At 39.4% G+C, this 16,327-nt stretch overlaps 2 protein-coding genes and 1 pseudogene across 2 annotated transcripts; 1 reads left to right on the top strand and 2 right to left on the bottom strand.

Moving 5' to 3' along the window:
* Positions 1 to 233: 233 nt before the first annotated feature.
* LOC116209891 (bifunctional nitrilase/nitrile hydratase NIT4-like) lies at positions 234 to 2,186 on the bottom strand. The gene is made up of 5 exons (XM_031543638.1): positions 2,026 to 2,186; positions 1,691 to 1,858; positions 1,099 to 1,392; positions 730 to 1,014; positions 234 to 599 (listed from the first exon to the last, which is right to left on the bottom strand). The coding sequence occupies exons 1-5, from the start codon at positions 2,150 to 2,152 to the stop codon at positions 454 to 456; spliced, it is 1,020 nt and encodes a 339-aa protein (XP_031399498.1). The 5' UTR covers positions 2,153 to 2,186; the 3' UTR covers positions 234 to 453.
* Positions 2,187 to 4,532: 2,346 nt separating this feature from the next.
* Positions 4,533 to 9,855, bottom strand: LOC116212305 (annotated as a pseudogene).
* Positions 9,856 to 12,131: 2,276 nt separating this feature from the next.
* LOC116210878 (NAC domain-containing protein 40-like) lies at positions 12,132 to 15,284 on the top strand. The gene is made up of 4 exons (XM_031544991.1): positions 12,132 to 12,815; positions 13,569 to 13,822; positions 13,938 to 14,240; positions 14,423 to 15,284. The coding sequence occupies exons 1-4, from the start codon at positions 12,626 to 12,628 to the stop codon at positions 14,891 to 14,893; spliced, it is 1,218 nt and encodes a 405-aa protein (XP_031400851.1). The 5' UTR covers positions 12,132 to 12,625; the 3' UTR covers positions 14,894 to 15,284.
* Positions 15,285 to 16,327: the final 1,043 nt, after the last annotated feature.

The following is a 16,327-nucleotide window of genomic DNA, read 5'->3' as shown; positions in this document are numbered from 1 at the left end:
CCATGTAGGGAGATGAGCTGCCAATGGTTTACCGACTTGGGACGTCGGATGGTGCGGGCGCGGTTCTGATCGGTTGTACTTTGAAGGGAGATAATTATCTCACATGGAGCCGGGCGATGTTAACGGCTCTTAGGACAAAAAGTAAATTGCCTTTCATCGAGGGAACGTTGGAGAAACCGGAGGAAGACGATCCACTATGGAGGCCCAGCTCTCGAAAACGCAACTCGGGGAGGAAACGTAATATACATTATTATTATTATTATTATTATTATACAGGATCCCGATATCCCGTAATAGACAAAGTAGGTGAAGAAACACCAGACAAATAACCACAAACAGATGCAGCAACGAAGCCGACTTCCCATGTGAGGGAAGAACTAGGTAGATTATTAAGCATCTTATTGCCATACAATACAAGCTTGAGAGATATTATATTTTATCTGTGGCATCTGATCAAGCCCTGGAGATCTGGTCTGCTGCTGATGTGAAGGTCACCGGGGCAGCTCGATGGTCCTTCACGATTAGGCTCAATACATCGGGCCTTGAATAATGTCCGACTGAATCGAAATTAAACTTCGCCCGTGCAATATCTCCTAGATCTGCCATTGGTTTTTGTAAACCACGACAGTTAAAAATACATGCGTCTAGGAAAAATATATGCTCTTCATATAGAAAGTATAACTTGAATTGCATCGATAAAGTCGACCATTGCAGATGAGCTCGACTTACCAAGATCGGCTGTGATGAAGCCCTCTCCTTTGAAGTTGGGACCAGCGAGAACTGTCCCTAAAGGTGAGATGATCACACTCCCACCAGCGCACACAACCGAATCTGGCTTGGGACCATCTTCATCTTTACCGCTAAGGTTATACTCGGGATATGGAGGATAGTCTTTCCTCTGACAGAACTGATTGGCTGATAGTACGAAGCATCCTCCCTCGAGGGCGATATGTGTCACAGAAGCTTGCCAAGTAGTCGTATCATCAGCCGTTGGGGCGCAATATATCTCGATCCCTGTCGAAAGCCATAAATTCTGCTGGTTGTATGATATTATTATTGAAAGAGAAGTGAAGGTCATATAGGTTGAGTTACGTTTACCTTTAGCATACATAGCAGTTCTTAGCAGCGGCATTCTATTTTCCCAACAAATTACAGAACCTATTTTCCCGAGCGGAGTGTCATAGACGGGGAGAGTCGACCCATCTCCAAAACCCCAAACAAGGCGTTCCAGGGCTGTCGGCATGAGTTTCCGGTGTTTCCCGAGGTACTGTCCTTGAGGATTGAAGAAGAGAACCGAACAGTAGAGAGTATATCCTTCTCTTTCAATTACACCCATTACTAAGTAGACATTGTACTTTCCGGCGAGAGCAGCCAGACGGTCTACCTCAGGTCCTGCAAGTAATCATGAATCAGATACAATACATAAGAGAAAAACTGAAGTGTCCGCGGATGCTAAGGATAGCGATGTCTACATGTCCCTGTCATATAAATATTCATGCGGCCAATAAAAAGGCGATATTTTCTAGCCAGTTTACATGACGAAACTGAATAGGAGCAACTTATACATCTTCCTAACAAGCATTTCCCTGTTCAAGGAAGGAACATATCATTGAACTTCTGATCAAGAATGACGAAGCATCACCGGCAATGTGACACGCTAGCACTAGCCTATATTGAAGGCCATTTTTACCTGGAACATCAATAGCAGAAGCATGGTACTTGCTGTAACTCTCCCTGCCCTTTGTTTTCCAATCCCCGAAATTCTGGCCTCGAGGGTGCCCTCCAACGAATGCTTCAGGAAAGACGATCAGCTGTGATCCCAGGCTTGCCGCCTCCTCGATCAGCTTCGCTGCCTTATCTGTCGTGAAAATAAGTGTGAAGGAACAAACCAACCATTTCTAAATACGTTTAAATCTTCACCCACACACACACACACACACACACACACACACACACACACACAGCATGAACATTAATCTCTAGCCACAAGCAATGACTGTTGCAAAATAGGAAAGGGTAGCGGACCCAGAGTGGCAGGGGTGTCGTGGAAGACCGTGGAAGCCTGAACCACTGTAGCCCGAACGACTCGAGCAGCTGGAGAAGAGTCAGAGCCTGCATTGCTTATGTCGACTTCTGGTGCAGGACTAGCCATTGGATCGGCGAGCTCAGGGTTCTGCTATGCTTCCTTATAAATAGAACCCTCCCATCGTACGCTGATGCAATGCATGACGATGAATTCAATTCGAGAAGTAGGTACGACTGTGAGGTACAACGGAAGAATAGGAGCTGCAAAGTCTCCATTTTCATCGTGGAACAACTTTAATATAATGGCGATGGTGACCTGGTACCGAAGTAGTAAAAGTTGAGTTTTGCTCCCATATAAAAGTCCCATATAACAATAGGTTGATTCAAACGGTTCGACGCTTGTTTCATTTAAATAAAGTTTCGGTTTCGAGTACTTATAAGTGTAGAAAATCCATGTTAAGAGAGTTTTTTCCAGTTCGACTGAATTAGTCGGAACCCAATTGGGCTTATGGATACTGTGGTTCACATTGAAAAAAAAAAAACCTTCTTTATTTTTTCTTTTGGATGGAAATCCCTTGTTTATTTATTTAATTAATGATTATATTAGTTAATCCGATGGCTTGTTAATGCCAGATGATAGAATAGGTAACCGAAAAACAAAATATTTTTCTTTTTTTGCAATTTATACAATACATATTTTGCAAACATAAAAATTAAAATGATGTATTGTTTCCGACTTCTTGCACATCGGCTTTTATGACTGGCAATGTAGCACTACCCACCGTGGTTCCGGTCGCCTCAAATGAGCTGATTTAACAGAAGCGATTTCGGTCATTGTCGACTTGGCCAACGTGGCTGCAGCTGCCTTCAGCGGGCAGTCGGCCTCATTCGCCATTCTCCTTCTTATGGTGAACTCGAGTCTTGTCATCGCATACCCGACTTAGTAAATATTACAAAAGAAAAAAAAAAGGAATAATATTTTTTGATGTTCTTAGCTCAGCAGAGGATGGATGGACAACCAGCAAACTTGAAATGCTTCCCAATCCATGTAAACACAAAACTTTGGGAGTGCTCTTAATTTAGCCCAACCCAACCATACCATATTCACATGGCAGTGCTCATTACTGAATCAGTTCAGATCGCTTCAGGAAGCCTCACGGTCGTAGTGGCGCCCAGCAATCAGAAGCATCCCCAAGCTTTTGGGCGAGGCAGGGGGGCCGCGGCCATGAGCATTGAGCAGCATCCGGAGCTACTGATGATGCCTTCCAGGGGTAGCCAGCTTGAAAAACAAAATACGATACATACTCGCAACAAGATGGTCCCAATGAGCACCTAATAGGGAGAAATATGGTACCTCTTCTCTTATATATAATATTTAGCAGTGTCTATGATTAAGTTTTGCGATCCCAATCACGTTCTAGACATATGAATATATAATTACAGCATCATCCAAAAATTTAAAAATAAAAATAAAATGTTGAAAGAGAAGCACATAAAGATTCATTTAATGCGTGCAGCAACATGTTCAATAATCTATTCATATAATTTGTTTGGACTAAAATGAAAAATAAAATTAAAAAGGAAAACACAACACAAGAGGGAGTAAGAATCCAAGAGGATATAGTTTAATCATATCATCATATAAAAAATAGGCAATCATCAAGCGATACAAGTTACCATATTATTTGAAGTGAACATAATATGTAATATAACATATTTTCTTTATAAGTTTAATTAATATGATGAAAATCATGAAATTCCATTGTTACTTATTGTCATAGAATATCAACTAGTGTAATCTGAGTTATTGTTCCGAATAGAAATTATATTTAATTGGACATATTTTTTCCTCTATCTATCTAAAAAAGTTATATTTAAATTTGTAGAAAATGTATATCAAAAAAGGAAAAGTTGGAAAATGAAATATATGTCAACTACCATGATTGAAGTTTTTGTTGTGAATAAATTTAATAGGAATAGTTCGGGATTATAATCCAGAATGGAAAAAGATAAAAAATAATTATGAATTTATATGAGGTTTTGGTACCGTCACTTATCAGTTTGAACTTTTAAGTAATGGACTCAAGCCCATATAAACTCAATGGAAATTCAATATGGTATCAAAACCCAAGTTACACATATGCGCGCCCACGCTTGTGTATGCATACACCCATACCACGCCAAACTGAATATATGCGCACGCCCACAAGCGTGTATGCGTATACCCACACAACGCCGAGCCCAATATATGCGAGTGCAGCCAAGAGTGCGCCACGTGTAAGTCCTTCGGCGTCCGAGCACGGAAAATGAGTCCGGCTCGAGGTTAGTTATTGAATACGAGTGTTTAAGGGCACGTGACACGTGTTGGAAGAAATAGACCACACGTTGCATGCGAGGGCCGATATTGCTAGCCGTGGATTTATATGAGATTTGGATACCACTACTTATTAACTTGAACTTTTAAGTGAAAATTGGCATAAGTTAATATAATGAAAATGGGTCTAAATCAGTATAAACCCAATAGAAATTTGATAAGACTTATCCGTTTCTTTATTTATCTAAAGTGACAATTGAATTAGAAGAAAAATATATAGGAAATTAGGAAAAAGAAAGAAAGAAGGCCAAAAAATGAAAAGAGTACACGTGGTTTAATGTTGATCGTGGTCGGGATCTGTTTTTATTTCTCTCTTTTGTTCTGTTCTGTTTTGTTTTGTTTTGTTTTTTTTTCCTGCCCCCGCTGAAGATCTGTTTTCATTTCTTGTATAGATAGATAGATAGATAGATAGCTAGATCGATATTGTTTGAATGACGAAGTTCTTATGAAGTTATATGTAATTCAAATTATTGTTCTGAACGTTTTTCGAATCCAAGTCGACGGATACGTATAAAGAATTAAAGATTGATTAATTACTGGTTATATCTCTCGATCCGTATAGTCTTAAGCAGAAAATAGAACCTCAAAAAGAAATGATGCTATTTAGTGTTCTAATATAAAAACTAGAAACTTTTGATTACTAATCGAAACCAAGACTCGATTTTTGGAACGCAAGATTACATTTTTTCGAACAATGGGCGATCCTATTACCCTATGTGAGGGAAGAACTAGGTAGATTACTGAACATCTTATACATCTGTGGAATCTGATCAAGGCCTGGATATCCGGTCTGCTGCTGATGTGAAGGTCACCGGGGCAGCTCGATGGTCCTTCACGATTACGCTTAATACATTAGGCCTCGAATAATGTCCGACCACATCGAAATTAAACTTCGCCCGTGCAATCTCTCCTGGATCTGCAATTTTTTAAATCACGACAGTTAAGAATACACGCCGTCTAGGAATAAGATATGCCCTCATATAGAAAGCATAACTTGAATTGCATCGATAAGTCGACGATTGCAAATGAGCTTGCCTTACCAAGATCGGCTGTGATGAAGCCCTATCCTTCGAAGTTGCGCCCAGCTAGAACTGTCCCTAAAGGTGAAATGATCACACTCCCACCAGCACACACGACTGAATCTGGCTCGGGATCATCTTTCATCTTTACCGCTAAGGTTATACTCGGGATATGGAGGATAGTCTTTTCTCTGACAGAACTGATTGGCTGATAGTACAAAGCATCCTCCCTCGAGGGCGATATGTGTCACAGAAGCTTGCCAAGTAGTCGTAGGATCGGCCTGTGGGGGCACAATATATCTCGATCCCTGTCGAAAGCCATAACTCGTGCAGGTTTGTACTATATTATTACTGATCCAAAGCAAACTGAAGGTCGGTCCTATATGTAAGTTTACATTTACCATTATCATAAGTAGCAGTCCTAAGCAGTGGCATTCTATTTTCCCAGCAAATGACGGAACCTAGGTTCCTGAGCGGAGGGTTGTAGATGGGAAGAGTCGGCCCATCTCCGAAACCCCTGACGAGGCGTTCCAGGGCTGTGGGCATGAGTTTCCGGTGTTTCCCGAGGTACTGCCCTTGAGGATCGAAGAAGAGGACCGAACATTAGAGAGTGTATCCTTCTCTTTCATTACACCCATTACTAAGTAGACTCTGTACTTTCCGGCGAGGGCAGCCAGACGGTCGACCTCTGGTCCTGTAAGTGATCAAGAATCAGATCAAACACTAGAAAAGAAACGGAATATGAACGGTTGATATGTCTACCCATGTCCTGTTATATTTGACGTCCATGGAAGCTGCATAATACCTTAGGCATGTAGCTAATGAAAATTAAGACGGCGTTTATTAATTTCTAGCTAGCCGCTTTACGTGACGAAACTGAATCAGAACAATTGATATATCTTTCAGACAAACATCTCCCTGTTCAAGGAAGGAACGAGTCATCAAACTTCTACCAAGAACGACGAGATATGATCACTGGCAATCTGACACACCAACTCTAGCAACACTTAGAAGGTCAATTTTACTTGGAACATCAATAGCAGAAGCATGGTACTTGCTGTAACTCATCTTGCCTTTCGGTGCCTGCCGCCTCCTCCACCAGCTTCGCCGCCTTATCTATCATCAGAATCAACCGTGAAAGGAAGCAACCAACCTTATAAAATTCTACTTATTTCCAGACATAAACAATGACGAAAGCAAAATAAAAAGTGCAGCGGACCCAGAGTGGCTGGGGTGTTGTAGAAGACCGTGGAAGCCTGAACCACTGTGGCTCGAACGATGGCTTGAGCAGCTTGGGAAGATTTCCGAGCATGCATTGCTCGCGTCGACTTCTGATGCAGGGGAAGCCATATCGGATTGACGAGCTCTGTTGTTTCTGCTCCTCCTCTATAAATAGAGCCCCTCCAGTCGTACTATGATCCAATGAATGACGATGAGTTTAATCCAAGGTCGGTACGGTCCGATGGAAGAGAAGGTCCCCATTTTCATGGAGGGAGAATATATATTATGGAGGATTTTTTTTTTTGATAAGTTAATATTATATATGGAGATGGTCACCTGCTGCTGAAGTAGTAAAATGGAGCTTAATTTGCTACCATATAAGCCTCCTTTGTTTAGTTAATTAATTGGATGACTTGTTAATATAAGTCATCCGTTAAAATTATCATTTATCAAAAACTAGGACGCAATCGAAAAAAAAAAGAAAATATATAACTACTAGGACACAATCCCGTGGGTAGCTGCCCGTCAAATTGCTCATTAATAGATTACATTTAATTGAATGTACTGAGTCACGAGATGAAAAGTATTACAAGTGGAAACGGAAAATCAAATTTGGGGACAATAAAGTAGAAGGAAGAGAAGAATAACACAGTGATTTACGTGGTAAAATCCTTTCGATCAAGGTGACTAAGAAGAAAACATTCAAGGATAAACGACGAGTTTCGATTTTCACTGATGAATAAGGAATCGGGAGAGCACAAAGAGTTTCGGTCATTTTTGCTCGCTCCAATGGGTCTTCGAGACTCAGAGTATCGGGAAAAACAACATACAAGATATACTCTCAACAAAATAATCCCAACGTCTAATAATTTAAAGGGAGGAATATAGTATAGTATCTCTTACAATATTTTTAGCAGTTTTATGCGGGATGCAAAAGAATGTTTTTAATTAGGTATACATATATGCAAGACAATTCGCGATCCCAATCCCAATCTTAACGATACCTAATAATAATAATAAATAATAATAACTAGACAAATATATGTTGTTGTTTAAACCTAAAACTTCAAAAAATAATTGGTGTTTGTTATATCACGCATGATTTTGTCCTCAGTTTTTTTCTTTTTCTTCTGGAGAGAACAAATTAATGCTCTTTTTTCTTGTAAAAAAGCCTACGAACATAGTAATTGATTGGGGAAGTACGTAAATTTTCTTTTCTTTGATTAGATCAGAGTAGGTAGAATTCTAAAATAAATTAATATCGACTAATTCTTGCACATCGGCTTTGCTTGACTGGAAATAGCTACACCTACAGTGGTCCTGGTCAACCCGGATAAGCTTGTTAACAAAGTGATTCCGATTTCCGGGGGTGTCAGCCTGGCCCGTGCTGTGGCAGCCAACTTCAGCCGATGGTTGGCCCCTCGAAATTCCTCTCACTGGTGAGTCGTCATCTCAATATAACATACGCGGGACATGTCATGAGCATGGCACATAATGTTTGTACATCAAATTAGTATATATTACACCCAAAAAAGAAAAAAGAAAAAACTTTGATGTTCTGTTAGCTCGGCAGGGTATGGATAAGCAGTAAACTCAAACCTTTGGGAGTGCTTTTTAGTTTAGTCCAACCATGCCATATTCAGTGACAATGCCATCCATTATTGAATCAGAAGATCGCCTCGGGAAGCCAAAGAGTAAACTCAAGCTTCGACTTATATTTCATCCCCCAAAAAAAAAAATCTGTAAAAATTGTTATTATCCTTGGAAATGTAATCCTCCGTTTGATTTCGCACTTAAAATCACAAAAATTTTTAACTTTAATTTCAACTCAACACACTACACAATAAAAATACATATTTCTCAAGTTAAAAATTTTAACTTTAACTTTAACTCAACACACTATACAATCTTTTGTTTTTTTCCACGATCAAAATCAAAATTACTTTAATTCTGAAACCAAACGCACCATTAATAATTAAAAAATTTGAATGCATGCTTTAAGAAATCCCACGTGTAAAGACCTTTAGACATGGCATAGACATTTATGTCCTTGTTGTCATTAAAGTAGAATTAACTTCGTTTGATTCAAACGGTTCGAAATTTATTCTCCTTAAATAAAGCATTGAGTTCGAGTCTTATGAATAGAGAAAATTCATTTTTATGAAAGTTTTATTCCTTTAATGAATCTTTATCCCATTAGTGCTTGTTTGGCTTGAGAGTTATAAAAGGTTATAAAGGGATGATAGTAATGCATGATTGGCATTTAAAATTTTTAGGTGGGGAAGGGTTATGGGAGGATAATTAATTCCATCATAACCCTTTATAATCTCTATTTTAATTTCACCAATTTGGGGTGTTATGAAGAGATAAGAAGATCAATCCTTGATATAACATCATAAATTACAATTAAGGGTCAAGATCTTTTTAAAATTCTCATACAATCCCACTCCACTCTCTAATGAAACTCATCCAAACATAGGTTATGCAGAATTAAAGAATCCATCCACAAACCACATAATTACATCCTTCTATAACCCTCCTCATCCCATCTATCCATAACCTTTCATAAATATTGTCCAAACAACGTGTTAGTGGATTGATTCGGATCGAATTGGATTAGTCAGAACCCGATAGACACCGAATATCAGGTTACACATGGAGAAAAAAATACATAATTTAGGTTTTTTTAAGTCAATTACACTGCGAGTACAAAAAGTATACAAAATGTAATACTTTGATAAAAAAGAATTTTTGGTTAAAATTTGGTGTTCGAATTTGTAACAATCATGTACACTCCGTCATGTTCCATCCAACATCGTCACGACTTGCTAACATGGCATCCTGACGCGTCACATGCATATTTGACATGGCTCAAAATTTAAAATAAAAATTGATTTTAAATTTTTTTTATTATAATAAATAATTAAATTAAATTAAAAAAATTTATCACATCTTTCCTCTCTCTCACCTCTCTCCCCACGGGCAATTCTCCACAAGCGGCGAATTGAGCTGAATCCTCACCGGGACGAGCTGGCTCGGCGAGGAGAGCCTTGATCGGGGAGAAGGGCACCGTAAGTAGTCCAAATCCACGTCGAACATGGTCATGGTGGAGTCAGCAGCAGCCACGCTCTTGGCCAGCAAGACCTTCTTCTCGCAGTCCTCCTCGAAATCGAGAAACCCATTGATCGGGAGCAGCTTCCACTCATCAAGATCCATGCTTTCCAATGCCGGGGCGATCAAGGGTAATGATTGAGCAGTTGGGTTGGCAGGGGAGGGCAGATATAGGATCGGAAAGGTTGAAACTTGGCACTGTTGATGGATCAAGGAAGGTGGCTATCATGGTCCTGGAGTGACGTGTGGAATTTTCAGTGGGGGTGTCGTCCTGTAGCTCTTGGGGGTGAGCATTCAAATCATACCCATTAATCAGGGAGCTATGGAGGCATACAGACACAAAGAGACAAGTAGAGAGAGAAGAGGAAGGGTAGAGAGAGAGAGAGAGAAATGGAGCTTTCAGTTTTCTTTATCTTCTTCATCTGCTTTCTTCGTTATTTATCATTCCATTGTTCTCGCCCATCACAAGGTGAGATTAGAGGTGGCCATAGTGGTCCAATGGGACCCGCCCGGGAGAGCTTCCTATCTCAACGTATTGAAAATCTTCCCAATATTTGTTGCCCAACGTATTCAACCAAGATCTGTACAGTTTACTTGGAGACGCTCATTCATGGCGGAGCAATAGACAGGCGGGATTCGTGGTTAGTCATATGTTCGAATCTATAATAATATATAAAAGTCGGTACGCGTTTATGAGAAGTCGTTATTTGATTGTCTTCTTAACTTTTCGAAGTAGTTAATTCTTTGTAAGTAGACTAATTCCTTAAAGATGAAAAATTTCTCGAATTATTTTTAAATTAAAAAGTCATAATTTAAAAGATTTTTTTTCGATAACTTAATATTTTTTTCCATGAAATATAAGGCCAAAACTTAATTAATAAATATTTTTATATACCTAAGCAATGCGCGGGCTTACACCTAGTTTATTCTTAAAAGTTGTGCACTCATGTTTGGAGTTGTTCTAAATCGTAAAAGGGAAAGAACAGCCTGAAAATATAAGATGAATATGAGATGAATGCATTTGTATTCTTATTAGTACAAACTTTTGTTGTGATTACGTGCGTCGGCCTAGTAAAAATATGGTGTCCGATTCAGTTAAACATCGTTAAGGCCACGGAAAAAAAAAACTTTGAGTCAGACATCTCACTCAATGCATTTCTCTTCCATAATATAAGCACTCATCTTATTAAGTGCTTAAAATTTCTGCAATTAAATTTTACCTCTTAATTGATCGATCCGGCTCGATTAGATTAGTTAGAGGCATATTAGGCTTTCGAATATTATGGTGCATGCCGAAAAAAAATCAACATTTAAAACTTAAGTCCAAACAAACACACACTATATCCATGGTTAATTTTTTTGACTTGCCGATACGTGAAAAAAAAATGTCATGTCAAATCACATGTTGCCACGTGAAAATGGCATCGAAAATTATTGCTTGCGTCGAAAAAAAATAATCTTTGTCACCTTCTATTAATTTGAGTTTTGTAGTTGGATTCATTCACCAATATATGAAATAGAAATTATAATTCACTTCCCAGGTAAATTGCATATTAGACCACAAGGAAGAAACCCATGCGGTTTTTCTTTTTCCCCCTTATTTCAAGAGAGGTCATGGGTGTTAGTAAAGAGGTACGAGTAGTCCTACCACGAGAATCGAACATATAACATTTTAGTTGTCAGATAAGAACATGCGACATCGCCTATACTTTTTTTTTCTCAATGTGACCTTTTTCACTTTAATAGAAAAAAGAATTTAAATTATTTTTGTTACAAAGGAGGTCTATAGTAATGAAATAAGATTCAATATGTTTGTTTATAAAATTAAATTTAACTTAACTTAACTTTATTTTTCTCTCAATTCGATAACACAATCATTAATTTTTTTTTATGTTTTTTTAAAATTCTCACTCATACTTTTTTTTATCTATTATTATAATTAATTTTTTAATGTTAAATTTTCTCAACTACTCAACATTTTTTTCTTAAATCAGCAATATAACCATTACTTTTTTATCTTCTTCTTATCTTACATATTTTTCTCAACTACTTTTGTCTTCATCTCTCAAATAAAATTAAATCAAACTTAATTTCGTTATCAAATACAATATCAATATAGCAAAGGGACACCACGTCAATTGTACTCGAAGCCTCTAAATGTCAGACAAGTCATGCACTATTGCATTATATCCCCACTTTTTTGAAGAAAATTATATGAGAAGGGGGAGAGAAGCAATCAAAATGTCTTGATGTGAATAGTTGTGGGATTATTGAGAGGCCGGTTTTTCGCCTTCAAATATTCTGATTATCATTTTTTTTTTCGTTGCCTTAATTTTTTTTCCCCGGTCACGAATGTCATTGAATATTTTCTCGGGAGAAAGAAAAGAAACACCAGATTAACGCGGGAGATCCCACGTGGCACGAACGGTATAACGTGCCGCTTGAGAACGCCGCCTCACTCAGCACGTCGCCTCTCTGTCTGCCCCCTCTCCTTCCTTCCTCTCCGTGCTCTCTGCTCTCTGCTCTCTGACACTTCCCCCCACACAAGCAAAGCACAGAGCAGCCAGAGATACCGAACCCTCATACGCACAACATACACATACACATACAGAGAGAGAGAGTTTTGTCTGAAACCGATTGTCTGTCTCAACCAAAGGTTCCGCCTTGGTGTTTCACCTGTTTCCTTTCCGATTCTGTTATTCTCTCCCTTCTCCGCAGGGAAAAGCTTCGAACTTTTCTGCTAGTTCTTTTCCCCCCAATTTTGGAGGTTCTTTGGTAGACGTACGACCTGCATAAACAGAAAGCGAAAACCCACCAGACAAGAGAGACAGACAGACAGAGAGGAGAAGGAGGTGAAGGAAGGAGCTAGAAGGTAATGGCGGGTCCGTCGCAGGAGACGCAGATATCCATAGCGGCATCGTCGAGCTTCCCGGGGTTTAGGTTCTCCCCCACCGACGAGGAGCTCATCTCGTACTACCTCAGGAAGAAGATGGAGGGCTGCGAGAAGAGCGTCGAGGTCATTTCCGAGATCGAGATTTGCCGTCACGAGCCCTGGGACTTGCCTGGTTAGCTTCCTCTCCTGTCCTGTCCTGTCCTGTCCTCTCCGGTCAATTATCTTTTGTCTCTGTTTTTCGCTTTGCTTGCGCACTGTATGATATTGGGAGGGAGCATCTGCTTTATTCTATGTGTTTGTTTGCGGCGGAAACGGAAAGAAGGCGACAAAGCATATGAGAGACCACTTGAAATTGGTCAATAACGGTGCGTGCTCGTGGGTAAAAACAAACGCATGAAAGCTGTTGAAAAATGACTTTTGACTTGTCGTAGATGAGTTCAGTTTCATAGGACAACCTTGGAGATACAGTAAGATTCGAATGAAGTTCCGATATCGCCCCTTGTTTTTCTTCCTTTTAAGGCTCTTAGATAGGTAGCTTCTCATTGAGTCTCAGTCAATTCAAACTCAAAAATTCCGTCTGCCCAGATTTGGCTAATTTTTACCCCAAATTGATGTGGGACTCTGCTATTTAACAGGCTCCGAACAAAACTTGCTGATGTCTAGATAAAAATCAAGATCTGTTGATAATCTTACTGATTTTCCTATCGAGACGTGAGAACTTGAGCGTGGTTATTTCCGTCGATTGCTCGCAAAAAGATTTGAGCTTCTGATTTTTGGTGACATATTGTACGGTATTAATTATAACGAGGAAGCGAAGCAAGTCTCTGGCCATTTGCTTGTATAGTTTGAGCGGTTGTTTGAGATACTTGCTGATTGTTCTTCTTTGTTTCCCGACTTCTTGGGTGCTGCTTTGCTTGCTAATCAGGTAAGTCGGTCATTCAATCCCCCAACGAGTGGTTCTTCTTCTCGGCTCGTGGGAGGAAGTACCCGAATGGTTCCCAGAGTAGGAGAGCCACGGAGCTCGGGTACTGGAAGGCCACCGGGAAAGAACGCAACGTAAAATCCGGCAACAACGTGATCGGCACGAAGAGGACCCTCGTATTCCACCTGGGCCGTGCACCCAAAGGAGAAAGGACGGAGTGGATCATGCATGAGTATTGCACGCATGGGAAGTCTCAGGTGACCCTCGTGTTTTGACATTCGCTCTTAAGCTCTTCAAGAGACTCTTTTAACTCTATACGGTGATTATTTGCTAAAATGTCTGATAGATTCTGGCCTCTCCGTGAATTTTCAGGACGCCCCGGTCGTATGCCGTCTGAGGAGGAATACCGAATTCCGCCTTAATGATGCCTCGAATAGAGGATCTGCTACTCAGAGGCAAGCGACCGATATGGGGAACCCCGATCATCTTGGGTCGGAAGGTGTGACTGATCAAATGGGTATCTCTGAAGGTGACAAGACACTCACTGGACCCCAGGCAAGGTGGACTTCGAGCAGTTACGACTCGCATTCGGTTGAGCAGCTAGACTCTACTTCTGAGTCGAGAGAGAAATTATTGAACGAGGGTGCACAAGCTGCGTCCTCGAGCCATAAGAAGGTCCAAACTTTTATCTTCACTCTCTTAGCTTTATTTCATTTGATGGAACGGATTCTTCAATCATCTAACACGAACTATCTGAGCAATGGGTGGCAGGGCCGACCATATTTAGACCGCTTGTTCCACTTTTAAGGCTATGATTCACGGCTTGGTGCTGAATTTCTTGAATTGTTCAACTTTAGGATTCTGATGAAGACGAGGACTTTTACGCTGACATCCTCAAGGACGACATCATCGAACTGGATGAATCTGCAGTGTCAGCAACCCCGAATGTCCTGATGATGGAGAAGAGCAGGCTCGAGGGTGAGAGGGCATCCCAGCAGTCCCTGCTGGCACTCACGCCCACAGATCCAATCCCGTGCGGAGTAAACAGAAGGGTCAAGTTCAATGAGCCGGGTCTGGAAACACAACTACCTGGAAGCGCCAGCATAGCCGGAGCAATGGACTCACTGTGGATTGATGGCAACGACAAGGACTACAACGCAGGGAAGGACAAGGGCTCAAGCCAGTCGTCGTTGTGGTACCCGTCGTGTCTGGTCACTACTATCTTTGCAGGGAAGACGGTCCGGCAGCGAGTTTGGGCAATGATGGCGGTCGTGGCTTTGGTGCTGCTGGCTGTGTTTCTGATGGGGAGATCAGGAAAATCAGGATGAGTGCACTCCCTCCAAGTACATCAACTTTTGGCGCTGCTTGTGTGCGTTTTTTTTTTTTAACCTGGGATGTCAAGCTTCGTCCGACTAATCTAGGTTCTGTGAACCACTGGTGGCATATGGAACTGGTAATCACGTCAAATGCGCTTCAGTGGTTTCAAAGGGTTTTGAATTCGGGATCGGATGGATACATGAGCTCCTTTTTAATCATTAGGGGTCAAAACCCTTAAAGTTGCTTGTGTGCTTTTTATGTGATATAGATTGTGAAAGGTTATAATGTAATTCATATTAGGATTAGGATAGATTGTGAAGGGTATATGGTGTGAAACTCTACCAAGAGAGTATGGGAAATGAGCCTTTTTTTTTCAGTATATTATTATGATTTATGAGATCACAGGTCAGACTTCAAGAAAAAAAATAGCCTGAAGTATTTCGGTTATACTATAACAATTTTTTAATAATTAATAAATGATACCGGTACTCTCTCGAATGAATATCGAATTTGAAATTTCATATTAATCATTAGAAGGAGCGCATTGTGTTATACTTTTTTGGATTGAAAGTACTTTGTGATAAATGAGCTTTGAAATTTAAGTATGTTTACGTCGACAAAAAAACAAAGACTAAAGGACCCAGAAATATTGTATAGAAGATATACCCTCGAATTGTCGGAAACAACCAAGACTTCACTGGGGGCCATGAATTGACATTCAAGGAGAAAATTATTAGGTACATTATCGGAGATTTTAAGAGTTAGATGATCACAAATTGAGGGTAATTCAAAATGATTACACTTAGCCTATAAAAGGAAAATTCTCATCGGAGTAATTCAAATTAATATCTCTCTTTTTTCCGGTTATATTTATATATATCTTTTTTTATTACAAAAGACAATAATATCTTTCTTGATTAATTTTATTCAAATTAATATTCTCTCTTTTTTCCGGTTATATTGATATATATCTTTTTTTTATTACAAAAGACAATAATATCTTTCTTGATGAATTTTTTTTATGAACTATCTATTTATAATTTATAAAAGCTGAAGGACGAGACGTGAAAATTCCATTGCTAACCCTTGCTAACCTGCCCATGGTTGAGTGCAGTGCAAATCATGGGAGTTTCAATTGCTAACCCCCAACTCTTGGTAAGTGTCTTCTCGATTACTAATGATTTTTTTGTTGAAAAGAGATTCGTGCATTTGAATATTTATATTTTAACACAATTATAACAGTAAATTTTATATTAAAAATCATAGATAAATTTAAAGTTTTCTCTAAAATAAATTTTTTATATTTCCAATAAATATTTGAAGTTTTTAATATAATTTGATCTCGAAAAGTTAAATAATTTCTCCATATATATATATATATATCAAATAATTATATTTAAATTTTAATACAAATCGTAACAATTAATTTTTTTATTAAAAATTCA

This window comes from Punica granatum, chromosome 6 (assembly GCF_007655135.1).
Source record: "Punica granatum isolate Tunisia-2019 chromosome 6, ASM765513v2, whole genome shotgun sequence".
Lineage (NCBI taxonomy): Eukaryota > Viridiplantae > Streptophyta > Magnoliopsida > Myrtales > Lythraceae > Punica > Punica granatum.
The sequence above is the reverse complement of the archived record's forward strand: the minus strand, read 5'-3'. Positions and strand labels throughout refer to the sequence as shown.

Bases quoted from the DNA above. Each gene is read 5' to 3' on its own strand.
- LOC116209891 (XM_031543638.1), bottom strand. From the start codon at position 2,152: ATGGCTAGTCCTGCACCAGAAGTCGACATAAGCAATGCAGGCTCTGAC. The intron at 1,859-2,025 runs GTCCGCTACCCT...TTTTCACGACAG, and splicing joins CGACACCCCTGCCACTCTGG to ATAAGGCAGCGAAGCTGATC. The intron at 1,393-1,690 runs GTAAAAATGGCC...GATTACTTGCAG, and splicing joins TTCTGCTATTGATGTTCCAG to GACCTGAGGTAGACCGTCTG.
- LOC116210878 (XM_031544991.1), top strand. From the start codon at position 12,626: ATGGCGGGTCCGTCGCAGGAGACGCAGATATCCATAGCGGCATCGTCG. The intron at 12,816-13,568 runs GTTAGCTTCCTC...CTTGCTAATCAG, and splicing joins CGAGCCCTGGGACTTGCCTG to GTAAGTCGGTCATTCAATCC. The intron at 14,241-14,422 runs GTCCAAACTTTT...GTTCAACTTTAG, and splicing joins CGTCCTCGAGCCATAAGAAG to GATTCTGATGAAGACGAGGA.